The sequence below is a fragment of the Chamaea fasciata genome, unplaced genomic scaffold (genome assembly GCF_029207755.1).
Source record: "Chamaea fasciata isolate MVZ Bird 193981 ecotype frontalis unplaced genomic scaffold, bChaFas1.0.hap1 SCAF_19, whole genome shotgun sequence".
NCBI lineage: Eukaryota > Metazoa > Chordata > Aves > Passeriformes > Sylviidae > Chamaea > Chamaea fasciata.
Window position 1 is genome coordinate 3,173,295 of NW_027094104.1, and position 24,950 is coordinate 3,198,244.

Here is a 24,950-nt window from a genome sequence, read left to right on the forward strand (position 1 = left end):
ACAGAAATTGAAAATACTGACGTTACAAATTATGGCTAATTTGCCCAAAATGCAATTTTGGGATTTTATTTTTATGTACATTTCTGCAATAGTTTTTTTCAATTTAAGAAAAAAAAAATATTTTAATGAAGTAGATGATCTCTGTCATATGATGGGGATTTCTTCATGGGGATCTGATCACCCAGCACCTTCACAGCTCTGGTTTAGGAGGAGGAGAAGGTGACCATTGCACTCCTCACAAATTAAAACATGATTTCTTGTCAGGCTGCCTAATAGAACAGGGGAATCCAAAATCTTTTCTACAAAGACATTCAAAATACCATTTCTGTTAAGAAGTGGTATTTACAAATTAGAGTTCAGTTCTAGTTCAAATAAAGATGTCTTTCATGATGACATTTATTTGGTTCGTACTCTTAAAAAAGCATGTGATTTACTGCTCTTCTCATGGCAGTCCTTCAGTTTCATACATATGTATTTTGGCTTGTCTTTGACCTTTTGCTTATTATTTTTAAATTTGCATGTTTCTCATAAATACAGACTTTTTGTTTTCTTTTTTGGGGCATTCTTTATTGTGATATTCCCTCTTTAATGTGGTCTAATTTGGAGAACAAGAAGTTTTGCAGAAGACCAGCATGAAAAGAATGAATGTTGAGGCATTAAATGTTTACAGATCAGTTTAAGTGGATATAATCCACAACAAGTAACAAAGTGGGAACATTTAACTTCAAAGCACATATGGCTGCTGTTACAAAATCAAAAAATGCAAGACTTGGGCCCTACAAAGTATTAGAGACACATTTTCCTTCTTTCCCATAAACAAGTAGGATGTACCTAAGCTTTTCAGCTTGGTTTGGAAGTGAAGGCTGCAAACAGCTGAATGTCATGGGCTGATAAAGGATTTCAATTAATTGGAAATATTTACAACAATTTTTAGGCCAAATTAAAGGGTGACTCTGCATGGGAGACAGGGCTTTGGGAAATCATTAAGCCTTTGAAATGTGGCTCTGCAACCTTCTGCAGATTTTACCAGGTATTGGTGAAGGCTTCCACTGCTCCCACTGATGCCAAACTGGGGAGAACCTTGAGCTTCTGGCAAACACCTTCAGCCCTGGGGGTGATCAGGAGTGCGGGCTGGATGGGGTAGTGGCCAAATTGAGGTGGGAGGAGCAATAGAATACCAGTAAAATGTTGGTGGAAAATCCTATTGCAGGTACAAATGCGTAGGACAAAGAAAATCCTTCACAGTTTTCCCACTTTGGAATTAATATACCTTTTATTTTCCTCTCTCTTGATTTGCTTTTCCTTTCCCTGCACTGGATGTCCTGTGGTTGGTGCTCCAGGCTGATCCCACTCCTGTGTCCCTCTCCTCACAATCTCTTCTATGTCCAGAATTCCTCATTTTGTGGCAGTGGGTGCATCCAGGATTCCTTTACTCACTGGTGGCTGCCCATGGATGCCGATACAGGATACTTCATGTGAAAGAAAGTTTAGTGTAACTATTTTAGTAAAGTCCCTCACAATTAATAGGTTATTGTTCAATAATTGGTTTCCTGATGCTTTCAGCCAATCTATTAAAAATTCGGATGTGCCATTCATTGATATTAAATGTATGTATGAAATGTGAGTATCTGCAACGACTTCTGGGTGAAAAATGACAACTCAACACCAGACAGAAATCCTACATCACCTTTTGGGGCAGGAAATGAATAATACTGTATCAAATTGAAATTTCAGAGGGATTAAGCCTCTTTTCCACTGACAAATTCAACACACAAATTTATTTCATACTACTGCAGAAAGTGCAAGCATTTGATTTATTTGCCATGCCTCGTATATCAACCTAATCCTACGACGTTTTCTTTTTTTTAATGTGTATTGCAATCTCATTCATATTCCAAATCTCACTGCCACATTTTACAAGATTATACCCTTGAAAGCTTTTTTTGGGCATTCTGCTTTCTCTGTGATGTGATGTTTGAACCTCATCGTCTGAGAAAATGAGAAAGATAGAGCTGGCTGATAGAGGAAGTGGGTTGGGAACAATGCTTTGTATCCAGTTCTTAAAAACAGTGATTAAGAGAGCTGTTTTAATTATACAGCCATGTTAATGAATTATTTCCTTATGTTTTGTCTCTATAACTTACATGTGTGGCTATAGTTTCAAGGCACCCAACTGTAATTTTTCAAAAGCACTAGATTTTAATCAGTATAATCTGTAAGCATATTGTAGCTTTATACTGATTTCAATGAGAATTCAGCCAATAAAGTTGGAAATCTTCTGTATAAGATGTATGTAGCTGCCAAATATTTTTACAATATGGACTGATGGAATTTTTACAACCGCAAGAGTTGGGAGGGAAAAAAAGTGCAATTTTTGGTCCATTTACATTATCAAAACTTGCTGAATAGATTTCAAACCACATGATCTCTTAGGAAGATTTCCTGTTTCTGTAACATTTGAGGCGAGTTGAAAGCTCACCTGTGGTTCTTTGAGTGATGCAGTTCCTGTACTAAGTGTAGTTTAGTTATGATGTCTTGGACTGAATCAGACATTGTTGACATTGCTGATTTTTCTCTGCCTTGTTTTTCAGTTAGAAAACCCCAGATATCTGCGAGAAAAACGGGTGCCAATGACCGTGGTAGGTATTTATATTCCCTTGATATTTCAGAAGGGCAAACAACGTTATTTTATGTTATTTTGATGTTATTTTGAATCACTGGTCAGGATTGATTGTACTTGGTTTTACTGGTTTTGACTTCACTGGTTGTTTTGAACTTTTTCTTCAATAGATGACACCTATAATTGGCCTTGGGCAGGGCAGCCCATCTCGGCAGCACCATGCACAGTTCCAAGTGCCGCAGAAGGAGGTAGGATTCTTTTAAGGCATTTTCCTTGGAAATCGGGCGTTAACAAGGAAGTTATTGTAGCAGAAAATCTCATGGAAGAGAGATTTGCTGAAGTGACAGGGCTTGTCATTAAATACTTCATGGATTTCCCAATCATTTAGGGAGTAAAAAAGACTTTCTGAACACATTTTCCCGTCCTTTGAAAGAATTTTTAGTGGAGAGAAGTTTGAATTCTAGGAATTTTCCAAATTACTTTTTTAATAGAGGCAGTGAAACCTTTGCTTTAGTGAGGACTTTTGCTTACTTTCTAAATACCTTTCAAAATTAGCAGATTTTGAGCTTATTTCTGGTAAGATCTACATTATTTCCGAGCTCCGATCCTCTTTTGGTCATATGGGGTTTTATTTTACTTCTTTGTAACGTTGTGAATTCTTGACATTACTGTCCAAGCTTGGCTGTCTAATTCTCTCACACCATGGTTTTTTGCTTTGAATATGTGGAAAAGTAAAATTTTGTGGTCGTTTTCACCTTTTTCATGCTTTGAGGAAGTCGATGGTGTGAGGTATTTTGTCACAAGCTTCCCATTTTATTTAACACATTTCTTTTTTTGAAAGACAGTGAATTGATGGGCAGAAAAGGAAACTCAAGGTGCATTAGGAAAACGACTAATAGAACCCCAAACCCAACCAACCAATCATAAAAAAACCAAGAAAAAAAATCAAATCCAGCACTCTTCTCTGTTTGTCTTCAAAATTTCTGATTTCAGCCGTGTGCTTTTGGAAAATTGAGACATATGTGTGTAGTTCCTACTATCCAGAAGGACCTAAACCCACAAAATATCCCAAAGATGTCTGCAGTGGGCAGGAAAGGGCGTCATCAGCAAAGCAGGAAAATATTCTTCCATTTCCTCGGTGTCTTGTAAGGACACACGGATTGGAACTGTCTTAAAGTTACTTTCATGACAATTCAGAAAACATCTTTAGGAGAGAATACAGAGGAGGGTAAAATCAGTTGGCAGATCCTCCAGCTGTTAATAGGATAATGTGTATGGAATGTTTTCTGGTGCTACCTGGCTGCCTCACTGGTTGCTCCAACAAGCAGCTGCACAATCCACGTGCCTTCCACTTTCTCTGCTGTGCTATTGACTGTTCTTTTGTATTGACTGGTTCAAACCACCAGTGCCTCAGGATGAGGCAAGGTTTCATAAGATGTGAAAATAGCCCAAGAAATAAATAAATTGAAAGCACAATGTTGTCATTTAAACAATATTTTCAAATTAAATAAACAGGAAGGCATGCCAAGGAGCTACATAAAATACCCAGTTAATACTTTGCTAGTTCAGTGGAAAAATCCTCTAAGCCACACAGTAAAAAAATCCAGGACTTTTTGCTAATGGTGCTCGACTGTGGGCTGGTTTGAACTGGAAAGGTTACAGACAGTGTTTCACAATCACCATGTGTGTGCTATTAACGAGAAAACTTAAATGTGTTTTCATCTGATTTTGTTTGTGAAGCTCAATTAGGAATAAAGTCCTTTTCATTTATAGAATGTGAATGTATTAGCGGAGAAATGGTGCTCTACAAAAGGGTCCGGGGGAACCTTTAACTGTTTTCAACCTCTTTGTAGTACAAGGGGAGAACATAAAATAGGATAACTGTGGGGTTTTTTGCTTTTAACCTTTAGACCTTTGTTCATAAAGCATTCCTGCACCTGTTTAGAGTCTGTAATGCTGAACACATGGCCGTGAGCAGTGATAACCACATCACAGCCCTGCGAGAACGCCGATGTCATCAGGCAGCGGCTTTTAGTCATCTCTTCCCCAAATACTTCTGACATGGATTAAACCATTTGGGAAATGGTCATTACTGAAAAATCATGGGTTTAAACAAGGGAGAGGCAGCCCGACAGGAATAAATCCATGTTCAGCAGGACAGCAAAGCACGACAGATGGGGTGATTGGCCTGTCTTGATAAAAAGGGAAAATGCCCCTTTGAACTTCACTTCTGGCCATCCTGTGTCACCCAGAGCTCCACGGGGCAGAGGAGGGGGAAAGGAAAAGTCTGATTTGTGGTTTTTCAAAAAAACAGATTCAGTACCATTGCTAAGATATAGGTTTGGAATGAGCAAATAAAATCAGCTGTGTTAACAAACTGATTTCTTTTAACCTTTCTCAAACAACTAGTTTATCTAATATGTCACTTCGAGACATTCTGGTGTTTCTTTAAAGAAGTTCCCTTTCTTAATTTTTCGTTTTGTCAGTCTTATTTATTATTAGCATTTCTTTCTCAATTTCCTTCTGTTTTATTATTTTGTTAGCAAATATATTTATTTATCTTACCTCAACAAAGGAAACCTAAATAAGTCAGAAGCATATTGGAAACAATTTTCACTTTTCAGTTGAAGGTTGCACCTGGAGTAAATTTGTACTGAGTTGTATACCAGCTCTTAGTTTATTTATTTTTCAGACAAACTGGCAAGCTCAGTGCTTTATGCAATAAATTGTGAAGCTTCATCTGCCTGGGTTAACTGAGAACATTGAGTGTTTCCAACGTTTTTGTTGAGTTTATCACTGTGCTCCTCTCACTCCTCTGTTTGGATTGTTGGGAATCCAGTGATAAAGCCTTTGGACACTGGAGCCACTGGTGCTTTTCCAGCCTCTTGTGTACTCAAGCAGCCCAGACTGGGTGGTGTGCAGCTGGAGGGACGAGGAATTCTGGGGAAGGCAGTGGTTTGGTTTTCAGGAGAACACCTGTGGGACAGCTTCCACCAGTTTGTCATGTGGGGTGGTGGGGAATGAGGAAGAGGAGAGTAAAGGAGAGATGAGATAGGTGCTGTAAGATAACAGAGAACACAGAGAATGGGAAAAAGACTTTTTTTTTTTTTTTTCTCCTTGAAAATCCATCTTCGTGGATCCAGGACCAGAAGTAAGATGGAAAACGAAGTGTTTTGTGGGTTTATGACTAAAGAAGTCTTATCTTGAAGGATGCAGCCTTTTAAAAAAGTTATTTAGGACCTTCATGTCTGTAATCTTTATTTCTGTTTTTCTCCTTTTATTTTGGGAGTGAGCACTCCCTTTTACTGCGTGACACAGATTTTGTTTATAAAGATCATCAAGCCATTTATATGGTTTTACTGCGCCAGAAGTGTTGGGATCTAGTGATATATTTACATGAAGATAAAATCTGCCGTGCTGATACAGTTAAGTCTTGGTCTGGCTAAAAGGGCTCTGGATTGAAGGTGTTGAAAGCAGCAGATTTACTGTGCTTCTCACTTATCTGGCAGGAGATTATAGCTTGAAACAGAGCAAATTGCGTGAAGGCTGTGATATGGATTTCCCCCAAGAGGGACCGTACAGAGGATGTAGGGGAAAGAATGCAGGGAGGAAAGAAAGTTGTAAAACTCGGGAGGGAGAGTGAATAACACTGGCTGGTGTTAGCATGGAAAAGAGAAGGGAAAGAACATTTGAAGATAAGAGTCCCTGCAATTAGGAGATGGTGATCAGTGTCCTGCTGGGTTTGATTTCTTTCTCTTAATTGCCCCGCTCCGTAGTAAAGTATTTAAGTATATGAAATTCCTGCTAAATACGAGCAATAGATAAACCCAATATGGAGACAGTATCCTAAAACAAGGACTCTTGTAATTCAACCACTGTAAAATTAACATTACTGCGCCTTTAGCACATCATGGATTTTGTATTTTTCGTCATTTTTGTTCATACCTTCCAAGGATGGTAACAAAATCTATCAGTATTATTCTCTTGTGTAATTGTCGAAGTAAAAGTGTGTGCTCATGTCTGTGTGTGTCTCTAGAGTTTAAATCTTGGTGGATGGACATGTAAACATCTGTGTATGGAATCAGGAGAGCTGGATACAGCTCAAGGAACCTCCTTAGATGTGCTGGGGCTGTTTGTGCCTTTTAATACAGGAGGAGAGTGATTTTGACCGACTTTCTGAAAGCGCTTGAGTGGGTCTCAAAAAACCTGAGTCTTACAATAACTGGAGCTTTGTGTGCTGGAATTTTTTCCCTTATTTTCCCTCAATTCTTCCACTTCTCTTCCTTTGCTGTTCCTCTTCTTTTGTCATCCTGTTCACTGGGGACTGTCCCAGCCATACTTCTGCTCATGAATGTCATGCTGATGTCCAAGGGTAAAGATTGTTAAGGTTTTTAATTCTGGTGAATATTCTTGTTAAAACGTAAGAACGTGTGTTCCTTGCTGTTCGTACAAGTGTGGCCCATATGAGGGGGCAAGAAAAGGCAGATATGAAATAATTATGGCTTTCATCATGATTTTCACTTTTCTGTAACTTTTTTTCTTATGATAACTTGCTCCTGAAAACACTGTTTCATTTCCCCTTGAAAATATTCCAGGCAGTGACAACTATTTTCTGGTTCATTTGAATTTTCTCCTTTTCTCCACAACCCCTGTGTCTGTTTTGAATGCAGGGTGTGATTTATATGGAGAATCCAATTGTGAACTGATTCTCACCACTGAGTAATCGTCCTGAGCAGGGATCTGTTCGTTCATATTTAAAATCACAGCAATCTTGACTGCTGCTAACATCATTCCTGGCTGATTAATGTCCTGCTCCCAAAAACATGTGCAAGTTGTCCGTTGTGTTCCTTGTGAGGAAGTCACATCCTGCCTTGCTTTGATAACTCTTCAGAATGTAATGTAATAAATCCCAAACCTTTATTTTATTGCTAGACTGGTGTGTGAGACACACAGTGGATGTCAAGATGAGACATGTTTTCATAAATTGGCTGCTGATTTATGATTCCTGATACCAGTCAGGCTGGTTGTGGAGATCTAGATGTACATGGACAGTTATTTATTTTTTTTTTTTTTTTGCAAGACTTTGTGAACTGTGTCTTTAATTATTGCACATATGGGCTGGAGACATTGAGAAAGATCAAAGGGGTAGGTTAGCAATTCAAACTAGTGTTTTAACCAGTAGAATGTCCAGATGGTTGCCAAGCAGCTGGGAATTAATCTTTTGCTGCATGATTAATCTCTACCTCAAAGTGTCTCTTTCTTTTAAAAAAAAAAAATAAAAGGAAGAAAGTTTGATTTCTTTTTTTTTTTTTTCAAGTATAGATTCTGATTTTTATGGGAGAAAAGACATTGACAAGAAAAAGTAGGTGCTGTACACTGTTACTGCTACATGTTGCACTGGTGAAAAGAAGGTGGGAGTATAGTTTTCATGGCTGGTTTAGGAGACCTCGAGTATAAAAAGTTCAGTAGCTTCTAAAATACAGCATGAAAAAGAGCGGAATAACACTGGGGAGAAAAAAATCAGTGTTAGTGACTCAGTGTATTCAGACTCATTCACTGGACTGGGCACTGTGCAGAATTCCATGAAATTCTCAAGTGGTACCTTCCATCATACTTCACTAAATCCTTTGAAATCTGTGTGATTCCTGCGTGCTCACAGATTCAGCTGGGTTCAGTTCTCTGTGCTGGCAACTGAAGATACAGCTTGTTGCTTTTTTGAGCTGCCTTTTATGAAATTGCATTTAATACTGCTGTGGCTAAGCTTTCTTAATTTCTAAACATAAACGGGAGAAGTTTTTTTGGTCCTTGCTGATGTCAGTGTCTCCCACTGGTGGCAGACATTTGTTCCAAGTGGAAGTGGGACCCTGCAAATAAAGCTGTTCAATAACACGGTGTGTTGTAGGGCTAATGTCCATTTTATGTTCATTGGCCAGAGAAAACATCCTTGAGAGCACAAATACCATTTCCAGTTTTTACAGTTGTTGGGTTACAGCACTGGATGGATTTCTCCTTCTTCCCACCACCCCCAACATGGGAATCCATGAAGAATACATTGTTCTCTCTTGAAAGAGCCTAATGACATTTACATATGAATAAGAACATATGAATTGTCCGTTCAATTATTTTTCTGTATCAAGCAAATGTGTATTAATTTCAGTGTCATTTAAGAAGTCAGATTTTTCTTGATGGGGAAGCTGGTAAGATTTGATTTAGCACAAAACCTTTGATTTTTAGGGGCTATAAGAATCTCATGTTATTTTTTTAATTAAGTGAATATCTAGTTTCCCATTGAAGAGTAATGTGTAAAAATAATGCAACTGGAAGTAGCAATTGTATTGTTTTTAAAGAGCCAAGATACAAAGAAGGGTAGATATGTGGTGGGAATTATAAATGTTTGTTAGGTCAAATAATCCAGTTCAGACCATAAACATGGACTTTTGTGGAGGGACCTTTGAATCTGGGCAAAATGCCATGTTTATAAAGGGGCTTTTTACATTCTAATTTCTGGCTGTTCCACTTGTTTGATGCTGTTTTTATTTCAGTCCATCTCTGGTTTCCTGAGCTCTTTGCAACAGAGACTTTCCAAGACATTGATTTTACCTCAATCATTGCATTGGATAAAAACATTGCTGCTATTCAGTGCTCTAACTGGAGTGGTTAATGATGTACTGTTTCAAGATGTAGTTATAAATCTGTTTATTTTCTGAAATGGAAAGTGAACAGTGTTTTTTTCCCACATCCTATAAACTGAGCACAAACTTTTCAGCTATTCCATTTGAAAATGGAAGATTAGTTCCAATATGATTAAAATTTACATTTACTGTATAAAATTCTCTTCAAATATATCGTTAAGGAAAATTTTTGTTCCTGTTTTTCACACCAGTGATTTTCTTTTAAATACTTGAGTCATTTTTGTAAAATGTGGAAAGTTTTCATATACCTCAAAGCTAATCTTAAAAATTTTTGAGGGTACAGTGTGATACAGAAATAACACAATGAGATCAGACAGCTTGTTAATGATGGAGTGAAATGCACTGTTCCAAATTACCTTAGTCTGAAGTCAGCGTGTATTTATAATAAATCTTGACTGTTTTGCAAGTCCAGTCTCTTCTGTCTTGGCCTTCCTGTATGGTTTTAAACACTGTATAAATTATCAATATTTATTATTTTAACCCTGCATGTGAAAATTGAGTAAGCACAATTCAGTAGAAAGTTCGAGTTGTTTGTTGATATTTTTTGAGAAACCTTTTTCTTCTGTGGAAATATCAAAGCTTTGTGTGCTGTGCACTGATTCCTTTTAGCAGCTGCAGAACACCAAGACAAATAACTTTGGTCGTGTACTGTAAGATATACAAGTCATTGTTCTGCATTGTTAGTTCTTACTTTGAAGTTCTCATTTATTGTTTACATCCTTCTCCCCCTTCCTCGCTTCCTCCCTCCCTCCCCCATATATTCATAGGCTTGGAAAAAGAAAAAAAAAAAAAGCCTGGCAAGCAACAAGTTCTGTTTTGTCAAATAGCCAAAGCCCCCAATCTGATGGATGTTAAAGCTCTGAGATGTCCCCCCTTGCCTGAGGGTGAGCCCTGGAATGAAGACAAGTGGGCAGGAGTTCAATGATTCATATTGCTAACCCTCTTTTTGATTTGCTTTTAAATCAGGTATTTCAATATTTCGACAAATTTCTGTAAATGGGGACAAGATGAATGTTTGTCCTCTGTCATGAAAAGAGGAGAGATCACCTTTTTTCCCCTGGAGATTTATGACAGTTGCCCATTAGACTCTGACAGTTTAAGCCTGACAGTTATTAAATGTTCCTAGCACCTGAGCTGTGCTATGGAATCAGGACAGTGATATCCCAAAGAAAACCATTTTCAGGTAACTATTTGCTGGTTTTGGTGGTGTTTTGTTTTTTTAAATGAGGAAGAAAGTGTGACTAGGCACATAAAAGCAACTCTGTTGCTACCACCCTTCATGGCTTTAAATAACAGGGACAGCACAGATGTTTGACATCAGTATTGTTTACATGGCCTTAGGGTTTAATTGCCTCATTCTCTTTGTGAGGAGGATAAACAATGACAGAAATCCAAAGGAATGATGTTCAGCCAACAGCAATGGCTGCGTTTCATACATAGTTGCAGACTTCCCAGCTATAGCTAAATATCTACACTTTTTTTTTTTTCCTTGTCTGAATGGTAACATGCCATAAATTCATGTTCCCTGCTGCCTCTTAACTGGTGATAAAAGATATTAAAACCAACGAGCACGAGCGCCGTAAATAGCGTCTAACAAAGTGAACGACTTCGAAAAGTTGGTTTTATCTGGTTTCTCTAAAACTTGCGAAGGTCTTTGGTACTGCTGTGGGTTGTTTTGTGTCTTAATTTGTGTTTAATAAACAAAGTCGAGCTGAAGTGCAGAGAGCAGTGCATGGAAGAGCAGCACATGCAGTTACCTAGAGCTGTTCCACAGGAAATTGGGACAAGCTGAGATTTGACATTTGGGATCTGCGGACAGGCTCCACCTCGGTTTGGTGTGGCTTTAATTTGAAAGATATTCCTTGGTTGAAATTAGTATTTAATGATGTGTTTCAGCTTTTAAATGGAAGGGGAGGCATTTCACTCCCAGCTGGGGAGAGCTGAGCCCCTTTGCTTCCACCCCAGCCTTCATGAGATCACTGAATAAAATGTGTTTACATGACTCAATATTTTATCGACGTATGCGGTGAGATTGGGAGTCTGCCTCAGAGGGAGGGTGGGTCAGAAAGCAGATTTGGAAATGGAACCAGGCCTCCAGGCTTTGCCGTAGGACGCTGTGGTGTTGTCCTCGTGTTTTCTGACTTCTCCAGCGGTTTTCCGCTCAAGAAATTGAGTGTAGGATTTTTAAACCAATATATCATTATTTTTACAGCAAATGCACAAATTAACGCTTCCAGAAGTTGTGATGAGGATACATGGGAGGTTGGAACCGTGGACCATTATAAAATTTCAATGCTATTGGAGATTTTTAATTTTTTTTTACCAGTTGCTTAGTACAAATGCAGCTTTCCTCTCAACACTAGCTGAAAACTTCACGTGCACATCAGCTATTGAATTTCGGACATTTTAATGTGGGACTTGTCACCTTTCTTTATATGTAGAGATACAAGTAGGAAAATCATGGATGAAGCAGACGGGGCAGAAAAGTGCCTGGGGTGCTGAAAGTTCATTCAGTTTACAGAAGTTGAGGACCTTGAGTACTTTTCAAGGTGTCCTCTTTTCAGCCCTCATCTGATGAGCATTTGGTCTTTGTGATTTTTCACTTATTTTTTTATTATTTTATTTCTAATATTCAGAGAAAAAGCAATCTACTTTGTTATCACGGTGGTTGCGTTCATTAAGGGCTGGTTTCTTTATCTTGGACACGTTTTTCCCAGTTGTTTTGTTGCAATTAGCTCTCCTTTTTGCAAAGCAGTCCCAAAACTGACATTTTAAGAGATGGCTGTTCTGGTGGAAGTGGTGTAATGAATTAATGAGCTAAAATGGATGGGAACTGGTGCAAGTGCAAGGGTGGTGCTAAAGGGAAGATTAATGAGAAGTGGGAACCAGCTTCAAGTACAGGGAGTTCTGTTGTCAGCCTGGGGGAAAACACCCTGTGGCTGAGAACAATCACCAGCACTTGAAAATATATATGTCCATCTTTAATCCAAGTGAAAATCTCGATGTGGATTTATTTTTGTATTATTTCAGTGTACAGAATAATAAAACCTAGACCAGCTCTCAGCTGATACAAGCCACCAAGGATTCCTTTCCATCAGCCAAGACATTCTGACGTTATTAATGAGTTTTAAATGTAATTTGTGTGGATTTAGGTAGCTGTGTGAGGGCAGTAGCTGTACCTCAGTCATTCATAAGCTTTTAATGTAATTCAAGTAGATTGGAGTCTCTTTCATGTTTAGTTTCTGGTATTTGTGTTTTTACGAGACCTTCATATTTATTTATGGCATGTTCACAAGCTGTCTATCTGGAAGTGGATTACTGTGCTCTTTTTATTAAATCAACACTTATTCATCACCTGGTACTAAGATTTTCTTCTATAATGTCACTTTGTTGCAGCGATATATGCATATATTTCTTTCATATATACATATGCGTAGATTTCATGAATAGAAGATGCATTTTTATCATGATGCTTATTTTGGGATGATAAAAGAGTTGGCTGACAGCTGAGAATATGATTTATTTGCTTTGGATTAATTGTCAACCTAACTTTTTTTTTTCCCTCCCCCATTAATTTGCATAAGACTATGTGCAAGCAGTTGGGAGATGGATTGCTTTATCTGTGGTTCTTGGGTATCAGTTGATGAGTTCAGAAAATGAAACAATTTTCTGCTCTTCCTTCTATTTTCACTTCTTGAGGAGCCTTCTGTTTCCTGCACAGCATTTTTGAGTTGAGTTGGATTTTTGTAGCTCACGTTTTCAAGTTACGATAATGTTGGGATGTTTTCAAGTCCCAACAAACCTGTAAGACAAATGAGTCATATAAAAAATGAATAATTTGCACCTTGTTTCAAGTTGGTCTGTGTGAGATAAGGACTCATGCTTGAATGGCAACTTTGGATTAGTCAAGGGCATGGAGAGTAAAGGCAGAATGAATAATGCTGTCAATTCCTTTGAAGTTTTTGAGTTGGGATATTACAAGTCAGGTTTGGAGTTGAGCTAGATAAAAATGTGAGAGCTGGAAGTGGCTGGATGGTGATGGGAGTGCAGTGTCCAGCCTTGAGGTGGGGGGACCTCAGCACCTTTTAGAACACCCAAAAGTCCAACACAAAGTTTGCTGTTGGCCAAAGACCACTTAAAGTCATCTCCTGGAGGGGATTTGGTCCTCCCTTTCTAAAATGAGGGGGATCAGGGTCTGTCTTATGAAAAAGCTTTTCAGTCTTCTTTACTTTCCAAACAGTGACTGTTAATAAATGTAGGAGTGGAACAGCCTGAGTCTGAACTCAAGGTGTCACTTTTGGTTTCTAGAAAAGCCTGAGAATCATGAAATTCCTCTCATAGCTGTCCTGAAGGCAGCCTTTAATGGCGTACTGAAAACATGCAAGCCATTCGAAAATACTTGAAAGATGGAAACTTAGACTCTAAGTAAGAACTGGCAATGAATTTTGTGTTGGAGGAGTTCAAGTACAGCTTTGAACAAACGCAGGCAGAACAGGAAATGTATTTCAGTGATCCAATCCTTAATCCCGTCATAAGTCACCTATAAAAGGAAATGTGTTTATAATGTGAACTCCATGAATAATAGGAAACAAACAAAAACAAATGTACATCTGGGCTAAAGGACATTCTTTGTGTAAATATAACACCTGCCTGAAGAAATGAAAATGAGTTTACCAAACTTGGTATATTAACAGAAATGTTAAAGTTTTATTCCTAAATATTTATTTAAATTAAGGACTATGGCTTGTTCTGGGCAGTAGCAGTTGTGTTTATTGCCAACTAAAACATCCTGCAAATCCATTTCTCTGAAGAAATGTTCTAGGATGACATCTTTTGTAACAGTTGTATCAAATAAATATGAAAATGTTGAGAAACTGAATATAGATTTTTTCATAAGATTTCTTTGTTGGTGATTTCCCATTGCCTTCTGAAAGACGTAAATGAATAATTTAAAAGTTATGAAAAGGTCATTGGTGTAATTTATTCTTTATTTAAATTATGTATCTATTCTGTTTTGCTTTTAAAGCTGGAAATGAAAATGAAAATGGCAGAAGGTAAATTCCATGAAGAAAAACTGAAATTACAACAGAAGCATGATGCTGATGTTCAAAAGGTAAGAAGTGTTTGTATTTTTTTCCAAAAGCAGTGTATTAAACAATAATAGAGACTATGATTATCATAAATATTTATCAGTTGTTTTTTAACTTCTTCGCAATTGCAATTAATGTTCAGTGCAAGTCAAGTTGTAGGTAACAGTTGGCATAAACTGAGAGGAATGCAGAATATTTTATGGTAACGTACACTTAGGAAGGGGAAAACGCTTGCAGAAAGGAGATGAAAATACAAGGCATTTTGTTAGTTAGAACAAGACAAGCTATTTTACCAGCATAACGACTTCTGTGGGAAATCATAAACTCGTGATTTTTCTGTTCGAGAGAAAACATTTGTGTTAGAGAAGAATGTGAACAAAATAAATTTTTCATGAACATAATGCAAAATATAACAGCAGGAAAACCCACGGATGTATCATACGTGTTCAGGCTCATCCAGCAGCAGTATTTGCTGTCCTGTCTCTGTTGTGACACTGTCTTACCGCAGAGGCAGGTCACCAAATACCCCTTTATTTATGTTGCTGCATTTTTCAAGTCTGTGCACTCGGAATTCCTGCAGCTCTCTGGGTTACACTGGGTTTGTCTTCGCTGTGTGACATGACACCACCCCTGGGAGGATTATACGCACCCCAGACCACACTGTTACTTTTAATCCCATGTTTTAAACGTGGGGTGAAGTCCTGTGAGGTGCCCCTGGCAGGGCTCTGGTCCCGGGCATGGAGCAGGAATCCCAATCCCACTGTAAGCTCGGCATCACTCAGTGCCTCTGCTTTGTTTCCTAAAGACTGAGTCACGGGCTTGGAGGAAGTTGGTTGACACAACTCTGTGACACATCAAAGCCTCCTGAGAGGATGTTAATATTTGGTCAGGTGCATATTTGGCTCATCTGTTCTCAAGGCCTCGGAGCAGAAGCAGTGAGCAAAGCTGAGAGTCTAAAGGAAACAGCTTTGTGAGAATAAGGAATAGCTTAAATGCTTTCTCATCCCTTGAGTTGTCATCCCTTCCTAACTGATGTTAGAATTCCGTCTTTTGAAGTCGTTTAATAACGTTGGATATTTTAGAAAAGGTTAAATAGTGTCGTATTAATCTTTAAAGACACAAAACGTTTATTGCAGATGGAGTAATATTGTTTTAAGATGAAAGCTTCTGTTTGATAAGAGATTTGGGGCACTGTTATAAAATTCCTGCGACTTTAATCTTTATCTTAAACACAAAGTTTAAATTAAAATACTATCTCAAAGTGTGCAAATATTCAAGCTTTTTTTTCTTCCCAAACCCAGCCTGTACAGAAATGTGGGTGTAGTTACCCTCATGTACTTGCTCTGTTCCAGTCCATTGTTCCTTGGGATCCGTGTGAAGAATTTCAATTGTGAAGCACAAAAGACTGTAATGATGTTCACCAACTTATTTAAATATTTCTTCAATCTGCTGAGAATTTTAGATGCTTTTAAATATTATTAGACAACATAGGTATGAAAATCTTTTCTACTTGCAGCAGTAGCACCGTGAAAGTTCCAAACTCAACAAAAGCAACACTGGGTTTGCCCAGGTTTAAAAGAAAGCAAAAATCTCACCTTAAAACATGGAACTCCTTTTTTAATCTGCTTTTTCCTACGTTTGTCTAAACCAGTCCTTTGTTTATGGCTTGGCAGTTGTAGCTGGAAAAATGATTTAAGTTCAATCACTTAGTCCTGCATGACCTGAGCACTTCTTGCAGGGTGGATCTTGTGCACTGGTTGTAATTTGGAATGTTCTGGACATAGGTTAAAATATTCTGAATTTTCTCTGCAGATTTTGGATAGAAAGAATGATGAAATAGAGGTGCTGAAGTCGACCTACATGAAGAAACAAAAAGAATCTGAGGATATGATAAGAAAACTGGAGAAAAAAGGTGATTTGTATCCTCATGGTTGTCTCCTGTGTGCTGGTATCGCACTGCATTCTCTCGTGGCTATGGGCTTGCATGTTCCTTCTGCAGTCATCCCTTTCTTCATCATTTGCAGCTCTGGATTTAATTTTTTCCTTTAGATTCTGAGATTCTTGTCCAGTTGTCTCTGCTGTTCCAACCCAAGTGTTCCAAGAGGCCTGTGATCCATTACATTGAACACAGGTTTTACGAGCGTCACCAAAAAAAGTTGCTTTGATGCCACTGAAATGTTTTGGCCACTTATTTCAAATTTTTTTGGAATCCCTGGCTCAAAGTTCATTTCTTTATACATTCAGTACATTTTAATCAAACCACAATGGTTATTTTTTAGACTATTGCGGCAGGAGATTTCAAACATGAGTAGTCTTGAGTGTGTCACGAGTACAAAACTCACCCTGAGAGTGGCTTGTCAGCGGTTTTTCAATGTTAGTTTCTTTCAGAATTCCTTGGAGTCCATTTGCACTATGGGCTAAACCACACTAGAAAATAATACAGAAGTTTGGTAATCTATGTACAAAAAGGGAGAGCGTGCCATGTGTTTTGTTTCCTGCTCCTTGGGAAAGTAATTTGTCCAACAAGGGATCTGGGGCTTCTCTCTGTGGGCTGGTGGTTGCGCTTGGCTGGAACAGGTTCAGTTGGAGTTGCCCACATTGTTCCAGGTAATGAAAATCCTCAAAAAAAAAAAGGTGAAAGTGTGAATATGGGCCTGCTCTTTCCACTAATGGTGATTCCATCGCTTGCAATTTAAGTTGGGGAACTTCATTTTCATATATATCTTGGGCATTCAACCTTCACAAGAACCTTTTCTCCTAAGTATGGTCATGAAATCAGGTTTAAATAACTATTTCCTTGAAGTTATACAGAATTTTGCTGATGTATGTTTACTCCTTCAGGAAGGAAAACTCTCTCTGAAATACTCTGTAAACAAAGTAGAAAAGAGAGAACACCTTTTAATGACACAGAATCTAAGTGCTACATCTTAAAGCAGCACATGCATTAAGTATTTAAGAGTCAAAAACCATCAGAAAGCCAGGTCAGCTGGAAAACTGACATAAACTGATTGTATCTATTGCTAACACTGAAAAATCCCAAAGGTCTTGAATGGTTGTCTATTTTTCTCCCATTTTTAACAGTTCAGACCCTTGTTCGTGAGTCCCAGTTTGTGAGGGAAGCCAAAGAGCAGCAGATTGAGGAGCTGAAGAAGATGTGTGAGCAAAGCAATGATTCCTTGAACAATGAGTGGGAGAAAAAGGTAATGAACAATACTTCCCTCCCTTGACAGACTCCTGCAGTGTTTATGTAGGATAATACATTTTGCCACTCAAAAAAATAAATATACAGAATATGTTTTAGGGATGTTTTTTGCGCTGATTTTATTTTTTCCTGAAGTAATCAAGACTCTTTTTGCTGATGCTTTTACACCCAGCTGGTCACCCTGTTTCTGAGGTTCATCTGGCCTCCTTGCAAGTCTCTGGATGTATTAGGGAAGTGTTTATTTCTGGTTGACCTGACATGGAATTTTAATCTGGGTAAACCTGCTGCTACCTGCTGTCACGGTGATTCCTTTGAACTCTTAGTCTTGCAATGGGTCGTGAATTCTTCAGTGTATTTTTATTTATTGTTCAACTCAAGACAGCAGCAAAGCAGAGGGAAGAGCATGTTTATTGTGAGACAGTGTCACCTTTGTCCAGATTATTGTCAGGATTTGTCTTGCTTCCCCCTCTCAAGAGAGGGAGGGTCACAGAAAGGACAAACCCACCTCCCTTCATGAAGTTTGCTGTACAATTTAATTTTTTTGCAGCCCTGCATGTAGAAATGAAGTTGGGTTTAATTCTTGCCTTGTTAAAGGCAAATCATAATCATAAATCATAAATTGTCCTTTGTGCTGAAGATCTTGAGGCTCCAGTGTTGGGAATGTTTTGTTTGTTTTGGTTTGGTTTTTTGTTTTGTTTTTTTTTTTCATCATTTCCCAGACTGGTTTGGGTTGGAAGGGAGCTTAAACCTAATCCAGTGCCACCGCTGCCATGGCAGGGACATCTTCCACTACCCCAGGGTGCTCCAAGCCCCATCCAGCCTGGCCTGGGACACTGCCAGGGATCCTGGGGCAGCCACAATCTTTTTTTTTTGTTTCAGAGAAACAATATTTTCAGAGAGGACAGAAGGGTGAATACCTGGGCTTTTCACTGATTCTACTGATACACTCTAATAATATAACACTTCTCAATGCTAGCTGTAGATGCCATTTGTCACTTTGTGCCTCTTTTTCTGGTGCAGCTCCACGACGCTGTGGCTGAGATGGAGAAGGAGAAGTTCCACATCCAGAAGAAGCACACGGAGGACATGCAGGAGCTGCTGCAGGAAACCAACGCCCGCCTGGCCAAGATGGAGCAGGAGTATTTGCACCAGACACAGTCAACTGTAGGTTTGGTTGTAAACCTCTCACCACAGCATCTCTTAAAATATTTAAATTCCGTTGTGTCTGTGTTCAGGTGGACTGGAAGTGCCCAAGGCCAGGTTGGGTGGGGCTTGGAGCACCTTGGAATGGTGGAAGGTGTCCCTGCCCATGGCAAGGCGGGAATCAGTTGACTTTTAAGGTCCCTCTCGACCCAAACCATTCCATGATTCTGTTATTTATGCCCATACATCCTTATTTTTGATAGTGCGGTTGTTCTCTTCTGGGAGAGGGCACTGTCCTGGCAGCCAATCCAACCGAGGCTTTTATTCCCCAGATAAAATTAAGCAACGTACAGCCCTTCAATCAATGTTACACTGATATCTTAGAATCAGTCTTTAATTAGAAATATTTGATTTAGTTAGCAGAACTTTTGTCTTTGCAGGTTTGTAGACCTTTTATAGATTAGATTTTCATAGAAACATGAATTTTTTACACGCCCACCTTCTCTTTAACTGAGCAAATGCTTCTGTTAGATGAAAGATGACATTAAAAGGATTTTAAAATAAGTATTGATTATTTTAATTTGTTGCATTTCTTTTCTATAGTAATTATATTACATATATAGCATGTAATTAGGTATAATCTGGATTTTGTGCCTGTTATATAAGTGATGCAAAAAGCAAAAGAATTAACAAGTAACCTCAAAAAAGCATCCTGTACTTTTCATCAGGATGAGGTATGAGGAAGATTGAATGAGTGAAAAGACAATGTCAAACAAAATTTATTCCTTTATTAATGAATGTTGAATTTAAAAATTAGCATTCAGATCATGTCATAGGTAACAGTAAATACAGAGAAAAATGGACACAGTCTGTCAGCAAGATTGAATTTAAGAACCATCAAAACTAGACAGATCTTGCTGAGCAGCTTCTGATTTAATAATTAAACAAGGTAGAGTTCAAGGCAGGGCTTAAGATGAAAGACTAGACTGTCACTGAAAATTAGTTTTCTTTTTTTCACTCTCCTTTCTCTCTCCTGATTTTTTTCATTTTTTTCTGTTGGTATTTCAGAGTTTGCTTGTTCAGAGTTTCATGTTGTCAGGAATGCCAGTGCTGTTAGCAGGTGGAATTGGCTGCATAATGTCACCAATGCCAGAGCTGATAAAGGAGGGGTTTGTGCCCTGAACAAGGATGAACTTCCTTGAGGGGCACAGAGGCCAGCCAGGAAATAAATTCAGGGACATATTAAAAATTACTCTTTTTTAATTATTTAAAAAAATAAACAACAAACCCCCAGAAAACCACAAAACAAACCAAAACCCCAAGCTCCCAAAGCAAAACAACCCTCTGCCCCCAGCAAACCAAAGCCGTACTGAGCAGCTTGGCACTGATGGGGAATTTTGCTGTGCTGTGGCTGGGAAACCTCTGCAGCCACTTGCCAGAGCTCAGGTGGATCATTCAGGTGGGTGATTCAGAGGATCATTCAGGTGATCCTCTGTCTGTGTGAGGTTCTGGCACTGGCTCAGGTTCATGCCGCCTGCAGTGACAGTCAGGGCAGAGGCTGCACGGGGTAGATATTTGGGATTTTATTTTGCTTTAAGAGTGGGTGAAATTTCTGTTCCACTTCCCTCATCTTCAGGCCTTTGTTAATGCAAAAATAACTCTGATATGCACTCTGGGTCTGATTTGCTGACCCCAGACTCCTGAGGAGTTCTTCCCTCATTTCCCTGCCTATTACCATAAATTTAGGGAAGAATGGGAAGTCCTGGAGTACCTGCCTGTCCTTACTCTGCTCATTTTAAAATTTGTTTGTCTTGGGAGATGAAGTTCCAGGAGAAAGATACAACTTTTGAGAGATGCTTGTGATTTACTGGAAGGAAATTGCTGAATGAGATTTTTGAAAAGTCTAAACACTTGATGTATTTTATCACCCACTGCAGTTTTCCATTGAAATCCTGTCTTCTCTCTCATTTTAAAGGATTTGCAGTTTAGAAATCAGTTGCATATGCTGTTTTGCATGAGAGAGAAGAGATGTCACTTTGAGGGGGAATAAACACCCATATTTTGAAGATTTATTTATTTTTCTATACAATATAGAATTTACTGTCGTGACTGATGACAGCTTTGCCATTGTAACTCTTGTGTCTCTGCATCACCAGAGAACCTCCTCGCTCAAGGCTACTGAATAACAACAGGGGTATTCCCTCATTTATTCTGGGCTTTTCTCAATAATTCTCTATTCTTTTAGAATGAGACAGTCCAAAAGCTGGGGGCCCATGTGCAGCAGTTGACTGTTGAGGCTGAAAACAGCAGTTTACAACGTCAGAGACTATCTCAGGAGAAGAGTGAGGTGGAGCAGCGCTACCAGGAGGTCTGCTCCCAACTTCAGGATCTGAAAATAAGGTAATTCAATAACAATTGCTGGTTTGACTTGTGAGAATATGGAATTTCCAGAAGCAAACGTTATCAGTTTTGTTCCAGGAGCACACTGAACGGCATTGAACATTAGAAAACTCTCATGAAAATGTGTTAATTGGTGTCAAATTCATTTAGAGTGACCCAAACGACCACCTTGAGGAGTGCCTTACCTTTCCATTGTTTATGAGCAGCTCATTCTGTGGCAAGAGCACGTGGCAGACGTGCAGACTCCGTGGAATTGATCCTGAGCAGGTAAAATGCCAAAATATGAAAGGAATTTCCATATTCTGTTTGCTTGCTCCTTGTAGGTACGACTTACTTCAGAGAGACAAGGACCAAATTATGCAGGAATACCAGGAGAACCTTCAGCAACTACAAAGTAAATTTGAGGTTGATAGAGATTTTCTGAAGCAGGAACAAGCTCAGGTATGCTGCCAGGTGTAACAGGCAGGAAAAAGGGATTCATTTTTTAAGTGCTCCCCTCACTATCAATATGATGCTTGTGAATAAATCCAAGGGATTGCTCAGTTCCCCAAGTTAGTCATGAGTGTGAGTTGAAATAAAATTGGGATTTAAGTTTTCATTCCCAAATTTGACTGAAAGATCAAGTTGCTTGGTCATTCTGGTGTGTGTGTGTATTTCTACAGCTGATTCAGATGAGGTACAGTTAACATCCTGATTTTGTTTGTGCTCCTGTAAAAATTTTGGACACACCCTTAAAGACTTAACGTTTTCATAAAGCCTCTTCCATGACTGAAAATACTTTTTCCAGAAAAAAAATAGTCCTGCAGGCCTCATAGTTTTGAACATTGTGTTAAATATTTATGTGTTTAAGGAAATATTTTTATATTTTGCAACTGTAGGTTTCACCCAAAATGTAATAACTCTGGTTTGTTTCTGGAAAAGCATCTGTCAGGTTGATATCTACCAACAGGTGTGGGCACAGAGATGGTACCTATTTAAAGTGATTTTAAAGTTAAACAATTGTAGAAAAGACTCAAGTTTTAAGTACCATTTGTTAACCCATAGAGCCATAGGACAAGTGGGGTGTTTGGTGTTTATTTGCTGAAATTCTCTGAGCTTTGATGATACTTTACTCCATTTCATTTACAAGGTATTTTTCTTTCCACCAAATTTTAATACATTCTAGTGGGGATTTATTATTATTAGGGATGTTTTTTTGTGCTTTTGTTTCCAGTTCTAAGCTCACCAGAGAGCCTGAACTGACATATCCAGAACCATAAACACATACAGGTTTTTTTTTCTCCCAAGTTGATAATTTTTCCGATTTCTGGGAACCTGAGAGAAATAAATTTAAAAATGCAAAAGAGCTGATGAGGAATTCAAGACAAAAATTGTTTTTTCTGTTAAATCCCACCAGACATCTGATGTGGTTGCAGAGCTACGATGTGAAATGGCTCTGCTGAAACAACAGTTGCACGACTCTGAACATCAAAGGCAGAAACAGCTGAGGGTGAGCCCTGACTTTCTTTCTCAGAAATGACCAACTCTTTTCACTTTATTTGATGATTTAAATGTTTAGATAGCCATCCTTAGATGTACTTCTATTTACCATGCTTGCTTGTTTCTGTTTTATTAATGGAAATACATGAAATGTCACATACGGCTAAAGGTTGATTTAAAAAGTGTGACTGAAAGAGAGGTAAGAGCAGAATTTTCACTGAAATTTTCTGACTGTTTCTTGTAGTTCACATGTTAAATGGAAGAGTTTAAATCTGTATCGGTGGATTACAAAGAAGCCTGCCAAAGAATGATGAATATGGGTTTTTTTCTCTTAAACTGTAAACATTTTTAAAGATTCAAAATGGTTTTTAATTTGCACTGTTTAATAGTTCAGTTCAATAGTCTGTCTTCCTGTAGGCATTTAAATTAATCCTTCTATCTCAGGGTAATGAGTTCCACATCTGTATCATGTATCAGTCCTGGTCGAGTTTTGGCATCTACTTTTCTTCCAATGTCTTTCATTTCACAGTTGATATAGTACAGAGTGGCATTTTAATAGCTCAGGAGAACAAGTTGCTGTTTCTCTTTAGCAAACATGAATCTTGACTTTGGAGATAGTTGTGTTATTTGGTATCGGTTAAATTTTTTTCTGTGTCAAAGAATATTTTCATGATGATATAAAGTGGGTTTTTACTTTTTTATGACCTGTTCTATATGATAGATAATATCTGTGTTTGATGAACGCTCTGAAATAGAAGAAAAATGGGATTTGTTTATTTAGAATACACATCTTTTCCTCTGCAGGATCAAGAATACAAGGTTGAGCAGGACAAACTTCACTGGCAGCATATGTATGAGAAACAGGTAATGTTTCCAGGAAAATTTCCCACCTTCTGCACATCTCCAACTTTGTTCTGTACGAGACTTAAAGGTTTAAGTTTTGAAACCCTCAAATAGTAAATCTGGGAGTCCAAGCACTTCACAGGGTTTGGAAAAATAATTGGACAAAGTCAAGAAAGACTTTAAGCACAGCTGTTTAAGGACAGGGATATCACCTATGATTTTAGAAACCTGTTGCCAATGGATGGAGGCTGGGATGGAATTCCCAAAAAAGTGCCCCTGGAAGCCTGTCCTGTGTGAGTACACTGCTCATGGTGGCAGCTGATGGCAGCTGCTGTTATTGAAAGGAGAATGAACTGAATGAAACCTGGCCTGACCTCTGCCAGCACTTGTGTGTTCTCCCATACTCCTTTTCCCCCAGAATATCTCTATTCCATCCTTCTCCACGTGTTCTCTAGATATTGTCAACAGGCATTGTTTTTACATCAGAAACTTAAAGTAAAAAATGTAATTTTCATCAGAAACACTTCATCTTAAAGCACTTTGCAAATCCTGCCTGCTCCTTTAGACTCGCAACATCAATAGGCTTCAAATTAAACTTCAATTTTAGTGACATTATATGTGCAACTCATGTGCAGCCAGAGGGTGCCTTAGATGCCTGTTTAATTGAAAGGATGTGTTACTCAAACATGTCATTGCCAAATGTGGCAAATTTATAACATAAAATAATGGATTGTGATCCCAGCTACTTGTCACTTGGTAATAGCACTTGTGACATGAATTGTAGAGAGGTTTTGGTTTGAGTTAGTTCCTTCTGCTGACTTGAAGTCAAAACATTCTTTGTTCCAGGATCTGCCTTGGTTTAAACCTAGCCTACATTTGTCTTTTTAGTCAAGTCGTGGGTTTTATAAATGTTGAACTCAGGAAAAATCCAGGATTGGAGTGATTTGCAGGCCAAAATAAAAAAATATATTGGCACAATTTGGCTGAGGTTTGAGGATCTTTTGGGAGAAAGCTCCTAAGCATGGGCTGAGAGCGTGTCAGCAGTGCCTCCAACCAGTGAGCCCAGGAGGGGAGCTGGAATTCTGCATCAGTAAACAGGGAAGCAGAGTCTTTCTTTTTATACATAACCTGACAACAGTTTGTTCATAAAATCTGGTGTAACTGTTTTCAAACTCAAATCTTTGAGAAAGGACGAATAGAAAAATACGTGTGAATGATCTGTCGGGTATAAATCCATAAACCAGGATGGATTGGCTCATAAAATACTAAAACAACTACAGGAATCGTGAAGTCTCTGCTGCAATCTGTTCACTTAAAAACCTACCCATTATCTAATAATCTTTATGAGTCTGCAGTGGCTGTTGCCTCTGAGGATACTTAAACATCAAACAAATCATAGGTAGGAACCTTAAATGTCACTGTTTGATTAAATGTGCTTATCTGCTGGATCAGGAACCAGTTAGGCTAAATGGTTTTACAAG

At 38.5% G+C, this 24,950-nt stretch overlaps 1 protein-coding gene across 5 annotated transcripts in view; it reads left to right on the plus strand.

The window, feature by feature from the left end:
- Positions 1-24,950, plus strand: part of CEP112 (centrosomal protein 112) — a 156,904-nt gene that overhangs the window by 14,132 nt on the left and 117,822 nt on the right. For all 5 annotated transcript variants that reach the window (XM_066200306.1, XM_066200308.1, XM_066200307.1 and 2 more), the window contains exons 7-16: positions 2,592-2,639; positions 2,791-2,868; positions 14,339-14,425; positions 16,215-16,314; positions 17,484-17,602; positions 18,625-18,768; positions 20,993-21,147; positions 21,471-21,588; positions 22,544-22,636; positions 23,431-23,490. In XM_066200306.1, coding sequence (XP_066056403.1) covers positions 2,592-2,639; positions 2,791-2,868; positions 14,339-14,425; positions 16,215-16,314; positions 17,484-17,602; positions 18,625-18,768; positions 20,993-21,147; positions 21,471-21,588; positions 22,544-22,636; positions 23,431-23,490 — 1,002 coding nt within the window. The remainder of the gene's footprint in view (positions 1-2,591; positions 2,640-2,790; positions 2,869-14,338; positions 14,426-16,214; positions 16,315-17,483; positions 17,603-18,624; positions 18,769-20,992; positions 21,148-21,470; positions 21,589-22,543; positions 22,637-23,430; positions 23,491-24,950) is intronic.